This window comes from Balaenoptera acutorostrata, chromosome 17 (genome assembly GCF_949987535.1).
Source record: "Balaenoptera acutorostrata chromosome 17, mBalAcu1.1, whole genome shotgun sequence".
Lineage (NCBI taxonomy): Eukaryota > Metazoa > Chordata > Mammalia > Artiodactyla > Balaenopteridae > Balaenoptera > Balaenoptera acutorostrata.
The window spans coordinates 38,612,619-38,621,727 of NC_080080.1; the positions used below are offsets into that span (position 1 = coordinate 38,612,619).

The following is a 9,109-nucleotide window of genomic DNA, read 5'->3' on the forward strand; positions in this document are numbered from 1 at the left end:
AAAATCAGTTGTAAACGCCCATTTCTATTTCCATGACAAAGGTTAGCCTGAAGCACTTTCTTGACCTGTTTTGCATAATCTGAACCCCCTCGGGCACTCAATCACCAGATCAACAGAACCTAACTGATGATGACGTTGACCTTTCTTATGACCCTCGTGGTTTCAACTAAAGCTTGGACACTGTTGACCTCAGCCACAATTCAATGCTGAATTCCCCTCTGCTGGAGCCCCTTCATGAATATGCATGTATCCTTAGCTTAAAACTTCCCCAATTTTTCTGTTGGGGAGATACTGCTTTGGGAAAGATCCCCGGTGTTCTCCTTACTTGCAGCAAGTAATAAATCCTTCCTTCTCCTGATCTTTGTCTTGGTTGGTTTTTTTGGTTTTGTTTAGTTTTGTTTGTCTTGACACCCACCGAGACGTGAACCCAGTTCTTGGGTAACAGAAAGAGGTGCCATGAAGGAAGAGGGGCCCCTGCGCAGGCAGCAAGAGAAGAAGAGTAGGTCAGCAGGGTGTGAGGGAGAGAATCCGAGGGGAGCCCGGCCAGTACTGCGGCGCCGGTGGGGACCACCACACACACTCCCCCATACTTGCGAACCCTGGCGGACGCCAGCCCCTCACGACCTACCTGCCAGACGCTCCCTGGTCCCAGGTCAGGATGACAATGTTCTACCACAGTCCCCGACGCGACGTGCGCGCCGAGAGAGCTGGAGGGCGCATGCGCCACTGTGACTGCGGCCTCCACGTGGCCCGGAGTCGCACGGAAACTATAACTCCCAGAATGCCGAGCGAACTCCTCCTCCCCCGCCAACCAGCGACTCTTTAAAGCAGGGATTCTAGCCCCAGCTGTTTAGACCCGTGAGACACGAGTAGGAGCCGCATATGGGGTAGTTGTCTCCGAGGGGCGGCAAAGAAAAAGGATTAGCCATGTCGTCTTTGATCAGAAAGGTGATCAGCACCGCGAAAGCCCCAGCGGCCATTGGTCCCTACAGGTACAGGAGGCCTCTGGGAGCTGAGAAGGACGCGGGGTCGGTGGGGTCGGAGGTTGTGGGGTCGGAAGTTGGGGGCTTGGGCCAGTCCGGGTCCGAGCTGCGGCGGGTCTTTGGGGTTCACCGGGCAACCTCATACAACATGCTGAACCCGGAAACGGAACCCGGGAAAGCGGGAAGCCCACCGAGAGACCCACTATGTGTTATAAAATTATCAATTTTGTATTTAAAATTATAAAGAAAAAAGATAACGGTCTGCAAATCAGGGGAAATGCCATGAAATGAAAGATAGGAAAGTTGGGAGCATGTTGGAAAACAAACTATAGAGAACTAGAAAATTAGAAATGAGAATATCTTGTTTTCTAAATAACCGTGAAATGGGGTAAAACAAATTTTACATCTGAATTTAAATTGATATTGTTTTCTTTATCAAAAAAAATTTTTTTAACATTTAATGCCATTGAATTGTGTACCTTAAAATGGTAAATTTTATTTTTATATAAATTTATTTATTTACTTATGGCTGTGTTAGGTCTTAGTTGCGGTGCACGGGCTTCTCATCGCGGTGGCTTCTCGCGTTGCGGAGCACGGGCTCTAAAGCGGAGGTTCAGTAGTTGTGGCACACGGGCTTAGTTGCTCCGTGGCATGTGGGATCTTCCTGGACCAGGGCTCGAATCCATGTTCCCTGCATTGGCAGGTGGATTCTTAACCACTGCGCCACCAGGGAAGTCCCTAAAATGGTAAATTTTATGTTTGATGTATATTTTTTATCACAGTTAAGAGAAACAATGGCGGGGCTTTCTTTATCCAAAAACGAATAAATTGCCTTTGAAATTGATGTGTTTGGCTCTCTTTCAGGTCTCAGTGTAGCTTATGCTTTTTCCTGTGATCTTATCCTAATTCTGATATTTAGTATCCTCATTACAGAAATAATCAGTTCCAAAAGTAAGCACTTTGCAGAAAAGTGTACCCTCACAGGTGGATCCTTAATTGACCCTTCAGCAGTGATTAACCTTGTCTAATTACTTATTTTCTTAAGAGTGCTCTTGGCATTGCTTTCTTTTGTTTGTTTTACAGCTTTATTGAGTTGTAAGTTACATATAAAATTCACCATTTTAAGTGTAGAGTTCCATGAGTTTGGATAAATGTATCGAGTCATGCGCCTACTACCACAATCAAGTTTTTGAACATTTACATCACCCCCGCAAACCACCCCCCTTGCAAAAAAAAAATCCCTCATACCCGTTTGTGTTCAGTTCCCACCCCTACCCCTGACCCCAGGCAGCCACTAATCTACTTTCTGCTGCTTTTTTTGTTTGTTTTTTCTAGAATTTTATATAAGTAGAATCAAATAGTATGTAGTCTTTAGTTGGATCTATCCGTGGGTGTTTTTTAATTTTTGTTTTTCCTTTTTGCTACCATGAATAATGCTGTTCTGAATATCCATGTAAAGTCTTCGGACATATTTCTTTTGAGTAGTTGTCTAAGAAAGAAGTTGCTGGGTTGTATTTTTTTTTTTTTTTTTGGCCGCGCCTCGCAGTTTGCGGGATCTTGTGTCCCCCACCAGGGACTGAACCAGGGCCCTCGGCATTGAAAGCGGGTCCTAACCAGTGGACCGCCAGGGAATTCCCAGTTTAAATTTTTAAGAAACTGCCAAACTATTTTCCAGAGTGTGTGTACTATTTTGCATTCGCACCAACAAAGTATGAAGGTTCCAGTTTCTCCACATCCTCATCAATACTTGTTACTATCAGTGATGCTTTATTGTGTGTGATGGTATCATAAGTATGGCTTTGGTTTGCATTACTCCTTCACTTTTTGTATGTCTTCTTTAGTGAAGTGTCTGTTCAGATCACTTGCCGATTTTTTACTGAGTTGTCTTTATATTATTGAGTTGTAAGAGTTCTTTATATTTTCTGAATACAAGTCCTTTGTTAAATATGTGTTTTGCAGATATTTTCTCCTAATCCGTGACTTGGGCTTTCATTTTCTTAAAGATGTCTTTCAGTAAGCAAAAGGTTTTAATTTCAATGCAGTCCAATTATCAATTATTTTATTTTACATTTTGTTCTTTTTGTGTCTTAGCAAAGAAATCTTTTAGCATTGAGTTTTACATTTTATATTTATGTTTTACATTTATCCTGGATTTCTGTTCATTGCAGTCAGGCTGTGTTAGTCGACAGGACCATTTACATTTCAGGACAGCTAGGCATGGATCCTGCAAGTGGACAGCTTGTGCCAGGAGGGGTGGCAGAAGAGGCTAAACAAGTGAGTCATTTTCCACATTTGAAGTTCCCTTCTCTACTCCTTTTTAATATTGAGTATTAAGAATCCATTTGGCTGATTTGTTTATTATAGAGATAATCAGATAAGTACTTTTTAAATTACTGGTTGACTTCAGACAGTTTTATGTCAGTAGAAAGTTGGAAATGTGATGAATCATTTAACAACCTAAAAAAAAAAAAAGATTTTACTTTCCAAGGTGACCTTAAACCTGAATTATTGGATATCAACTAAACTTATTGTGGTAATGATTTCACAGTATATACATGTATCAAATCATCATGTTATATACCTAAAACTAATAAATGTTATATGTCAATTATATTTCAGTAAAATGGGAGGTAAAAACCCTGAATTATTGAAAACATCTTGCCACTTCCACATGGGTTGGGAAATTGTTTTATCAGGGCCAATGACCTGCAAAAAAAAAAAAAAATCCACCACCACAAAAGTAAAAGTCAACATTTTGTTAGAAAGAGAAATATCAAAGGTTACATGCAGTACGTTTTTTTAAATAAGAATGGGGGATATAATTTTAATCCAATAAATGGAATTAAATTATAATTTAATACATTCACTGAGTCATTTGTAATATCCAAAGATAGAAAACAACCTAAATGTCCATCCATGAGGAGCTAGTTAAATAAATCATGCTAGATCTGTACAACTAAATTCATATGGAAAGATCTCCAAGATAAATTATTATATGATAAAATAAAACCAAGATGCAGAACAGCATGCACAATAAGCTACCATCTGTGTGTGTGTCTAAGGATACATACATTTATGTTGGTACAAGCATTGACTGTCTCTGGAAGGCTATACAAGAAACTAGAAACAGTGGTTACCTTTGATGAAGGAAACTGGGGAGGGGGAGTAAGGGTGGAAGACATCTTTTCACTGTATATGCTTTTTTATAGCTTTTGAATATTTTGTCTTATCTATGTATTACCTATTTAGAAGATTAATTTTTTTAAATCATCAACTATTATAATGTGACCAATCAAAGTGGAAGAATGAATCGAAAAATAATAAAAAGGAAAAAAACCTTTTTAAAATCAAATATTGCTTTAAAGAAAACAGGTTTTAATGCTTACTAGCTCATACTTATCCTCAGAGTGATATGGAATTAGGAGCCCCAGTAATAATTTCTGTTTTAGCTTAGTGGACTTTGGCTGAGAATTTCACCATTCTAGCACTGAGGAAGAGACTTCAGTCTTTTTCCTCACAAAAGGAGGCAACTTCTCACTGTATTTCAGAAAGATTCATTCCATTAAAGAAAGCCAAGAAGCAATTCACTTGTATAGAGGTGGCCTACAAAGAGTAGAATTTCCTAGAAAAGGGAGATTTTTCTGCAACATAGGCTATTTAAGGAGATATTAGTAAAGATGGCTAATTGAATTGAATTAAAGCTTCAATGTAGCATCAGTGCCTTAGGCCTTTCTTACCTCTGTTCACAGGCTCTTACAAACATGGGTGAAATTCTGAAAGCAGCGAGCTGTGACTTCACGAATGGTGAGCAACTTGATATTATTTCACATTTCTGTTTGCTATTTCTTTGGTCTTTTTGAAGAACACATGGCATCCAGTAATATGTCATGCCATATCTTTGTTATTTGTAGTTGGTTTAATTTCAGTCCCATTTTAATCAAGAGAGTCCAGAGCCATATACATAATATCAATGAAAAATTAATCATTAGTCAATCTAAGAAAAAAATGGAAAATTTTATTTGACCCAACCTGAGGATTATAACCTGGCAGACTTACAGAAAGATCAGAGGACTGTTGCGAAGAGGTAAGGGGAAAGGCCAGAATATATATGATTTTGGCAAAGGGGTACATGCAATCAAAATGGTACACATCTTGGTAGAAGGTTACTACTGTTCGCGAGGAACAGATATCTTAGTTAATGGTTTTAGTGCTTCTCTTAGTATGGGAACATGTGAAAAACTAGGTTCATAAAATTTTCTCCTGAAAATATCTGAGGGCCGGTTCTGCCAGTTTTCCCAGAGCACAAAGTGCCTTACCCTGATCTTTTCCCTGAATTTCTTTCTCAATGTATTGTAGGTCAGCGACTGCAGTGGCTAATGACTTGATTCTTGTAGCACTGGATGGTGGGCAACATTCTTACTTTACAATCCCCTCTCTTTCGATCTTAATTTCAGCCAAGGTTTGGGAGGCATTTCGTGACCAATTTGTCTTGCGGTGCTAGAAATGCTCATTCCCAGGTCGGGCGAGGGTTTCACTGATATGCCACTCAATGTGCTATTAGTGGACTAAAGCTCTGTTCATAGTAGCCAAAAGCCAGGAAATGATTCTCTCTTGTTGCTTCTTCCCATATCTAGAATTACAGTATTATAATCATTGATCCTGTAGAACTATATTTTAGGTGAATAATTCCAAGTCATCTAGTTATTATTTTTATGGGAGGCTCAGTCACATTTGATAATGCAAGAAACAATAATCTTGTAAAATAGGCAGAACACAAGTAATATAGCGAGTGACATTAATAAGGTCATAAGTAAGTAATGTTATGTTCTAAGGGGTTACATGGCTAGCACCAGCAGAAGAAGAACTGAACGTTATGGTTGGGCAGGTATTTCTATTGTTGGAGGGGTCCGGCTAATGCTCAGTGCAGATGCACACTGCACACTAGAGGGGACAGAGGAGGACTAAATGGGCAGAGAAAAAATTTTTATGTTTAAATTTTTCTTGTCTTGCCTTAAAATATGAATTTTATTTCATCAGCACTGTTTTTCTAAGTAACATTTTGGGATTAGACCAAATAACTAAATAAACCTAATGACAATGTATATATCTCCTAGTGGTAAAAACAACTGTTTTGCTGGCTGACGTAAACGACTTCAATACTGTCAATGACATCTACAAACAATGTAAGTAATTTGGCTTTATTACTGTTTTCCATTTTAAAGAGAAATATATCTATTAACCTTAATAAGTGTCCATTATGAATTAGGAATGTTGGGAGATGCAAAAGAAATGGTCATAGATCCTGTCCTAAAAGAATTAATAGCCTGATTAGAAACACACAGTGTGCCCCCCATGAAAACATCCAAGATATTTCTGTTGCATTCCCTAGAACAACATACTACAACCGGACAAATCCATTTCCCTAAAGCTTAATTTTGTTACACCCTTCTCAGGCTTTCTAAGCCCTCCTAATCATTTTTCAACACATAGATTGTATTTATTATCGCTGTGATAAGGTCTAGCCACCACCTCTGTTCTACTCTCTCAGAATCATTAGCTGGTTAGTTAATATTTCTGTGCCTTGGTTTCCTCATATGCAAAGTGGGGATAAAACCTTATAAGGTTGTTGGAATCTTAAATGAGTTAATACAACATGTAAACATGTTAGAACAGATGCTGGCACGTTGTAAGCACTCAGTAAGTGTTATCTGTTATTATTAACATTGCTGTCCTAGTGGGGAAAATGAGTATCCCTACCACCTGGTGAGATAAGACAAAGGTATAACACGGAAAAGGCATCATTACTTACAATTATCACTTTAAAAACAACCTCCTTCATGTCAAACAAGATCAAAGTGTCAGAGTATGTGAGTATTTTCATTTTTTTTCCCAGAAAACTAAGATATTTTTTTAAATATTAAACATCATGGGAATCATGGCAAAGTATTTTATCAAACAAATATAAGTATGAGCTGCTTTTTTTCCACGTCGCTTATATCTAAGAACTGACACATATCTGAAGCACTTACCAGATTCTTGATCCTGCCGTGTTGAGTTTCAGCATAGTATCTGAAAACTAAAATGAAATTCTTTTAAATTTAGATTTCCAGAGTAATTTTCCTGCAAGAGCTGCTTACCAGGTTGCTGCTTTGCCCAAAGTAAGTACACATTTGTCTTAAAATTAAGAAAATTAAAAATCAAGGCCACACATGGACATGAACACAACAGAATCAGAGTACTTAAATTGTGAGAAAAAGTAAAATAGCAGCTGTATTGTTTTACTGTTACTTAGAGACTATAAATTGAGCCAGGTCTGTGAGTTCTGCAGTAAAAATTTTACTTTTCTATCGTATAATAAAAAATCTAGGGAATTCCCTAGCGGTCAGTCCAGTGGTTAGGACTCTGCGCTTTCACTGCCAAGGGCCCGTGTTTGATCCTTGGTCTGATCCTTGGTCGGGGAACTAAGCCCGCAAGCCACGCGGCGTGGCCAAAACAAAAACAAAAACAACAAAAAAAAAAACACTAGACCTTCTATTAGAAAAAATCATCTGAAAACCAGTGGCTCATAGATTTCCCACCATTCCTACTTTGGTATTCTAGTCAAACTAGAAGCTCTTCCTATGCCCCTTAGCAGCACAGTATTTCTACCTATAAAGAAGCAGCTATCATGGACTTCTGGCAGTTTTCCACTAAAGAAACTTATCTTCTATGAGTGGTATTTTTGTTGCTTTAATTTGTTGTTACTTGGAATGATCAGTATCATCAAATTTATTAAGGTATAGAATGTGATAGAAGGAGCTCCGAACTTGGAGTTATAAGACATGGGTTTGAACCTATGCTGTTTAGTTTTGTGTCCTGGGATGGGTTAAATGACCTTTCTAAGCTACAGTGTATCAATCCTCTGCATTGAGAGAACCCCTGATAACAGAGCTGCTGTGGGAATCACATAAGCTAACATAGACGAACACATTGAGCATGGTAACCTGGCCTACTGTAGATTCTTGGTGCATGTGCCCCCTCCTTTACTTCTTTGATAAGTTCAATGTTAAAAATGCATATGTTAAAAATTGCGTATGTTTTTAGTAGGTATTATGGCTCTCTCTTAATTTATTCATTATTTTCCTGACAGGGAGGCCGTGTTGAGATTGAAGCAGTAGCTGTCCAAGGACCTCTCGTGACAGCATCACTCTAAGTGGGCCCAGTGTTATTTAGCCTGGAATTTTAATAATGTTTTTAAATTAACGTCTTAATTTTTACAGTATTTGTTGGAAAGTGTAAGGTTGACTGAAATATCTGAAGTTATTATGGAAATACCATATAATAAGGGGAATTGAACATGAGTTGAAGATTAATGATGAATCTAGTTACTGATGTTATAAATTACACTTCTGTAGCACTCATATTACTGGATGTGGGAAAAGAGACACACATTAAATAGTTACTCAGAAAAATAAAAGTAAAGGGAAATAGCATGTAGGAAAGATGAGTTACTATTCCTGAGAAATAATAAAGAGCACACCTAATTCAATTAAACTCTATTAATTTAATGATGTGAACTATTTAGTTCTCATGTCAGATACATGATTCTGCTTTTACTTGAGTAAAATTAAAACATTTAAGTTTGAATGGTAGAGGTAAAGGAGAAGAAACTGGACCAAATTTTATATGGATAATATTTTTCTAATGGAAATAAAATAGCATGCAGATCTTCCTTTGTGTGATTCTGTTCACTTATTTTTTAACAGTTTAATGTATACACTAAACCCTATTACCTAAATAAAGGTGGGGGAACTATGAGGTTTAAATTCCAACTTTTTTCTCAAAGCTTACTTCTGGCTTTACATTTTTACACCGTGGTAATAAGGCTATGTATAACCATTTTGTGTTTGTTCTTTGAAGTCTTTTAACATTTTTAGAAACTACTACATGAATACCTCCTTGTTGTAGAATAAATTCCAACACAGAATTATGTAGATTAAAAAGTAAAAGTCCCAGGACTTCCCTGGTGGTGCAGTGGTTAAGGATCCACCTGCCAATGCAGGGGACACGGGTTCGAGCCCTGGTCCGGGAAGATCCCACATGCCATGGAGCAACTAAGCCCGTGCGCCACAACTACTGGAGCCTGT

At 38.2% G+C, this 9,109-nt stretch overlaps 2 protein-coding genes across 4 annotated transcripts in view; one reads left to right on the plus strand and one right to left on the minus strand.

Annotated features, from left to right (window-relative positions):
• Positions 1 to 746, minus strand: part of POP1 (POP1 homolog, ribonuclease P/MRP subunit) — a 43,423-nt gene extending 42,677 nt beyond the window's left edge. For all 3 annotated transcript variants that reach the window (XM_057532158.1, XM_057532157.1, XM_028164747.2), the window contains exon 1: positions 629 to 746. The gene's annotated coding sequence lies outside the window, so the exon portion shown is untranslated. The remainder of the gene's footprint in view (positions 1 to 628) is intronic.
• A 33-nt stretch (positions 747 to 779) lies between these two features.
• Positions 780 to 8,689, plus strand: RIDA (reactive intermediate imine deaminase A homolog). Its single transcript, XM_007164958.3, has 6 exons — positions 780 to 992; positions 3,152 to 3,257; positions 4,733 to 4,787; positions 6,098 to 6,166; positions 7,086 to 7,141; positions 8,113 to 8,689. The coding sequence occupies exons 1-6, from the start codon at positions 928 to 930 to the stop codon at positions 8,173 to 8,175; spliced, it is 414 nt and encodes a 137-aa protein (XP_007165020.2). The 5' UTR covers positions 780 to 927; the 3' UTR covers positions 8,176 to 8,689.
• The last annotated feature ends 420 nt before the right edge of the window (positions 8,690 to 9,109 follow it).

Coding starts and splice junctions, on each gene's coding strand:
- RIDA (XM_007164958.3), top strand. CDS start 928: ATGTCGTCTTTGATCAGAAAGGTGATCAGCACCGCGAAAGCCCCAGCG. Junction 3,258..4,732: donor TGGCAGAAGAGGCTAAACAA/GTGAGTCATTTT, acceptor CTCTGTTCACAG/GCTCTTACAAACATGGGTGA. Junction 4,788..6,097: donor GAGCTGTGACTTCACGAATG/GTGAGCAACTTG, acceptor TATATCTCCTAG/TGGTAAAAACAACTGTTTTG.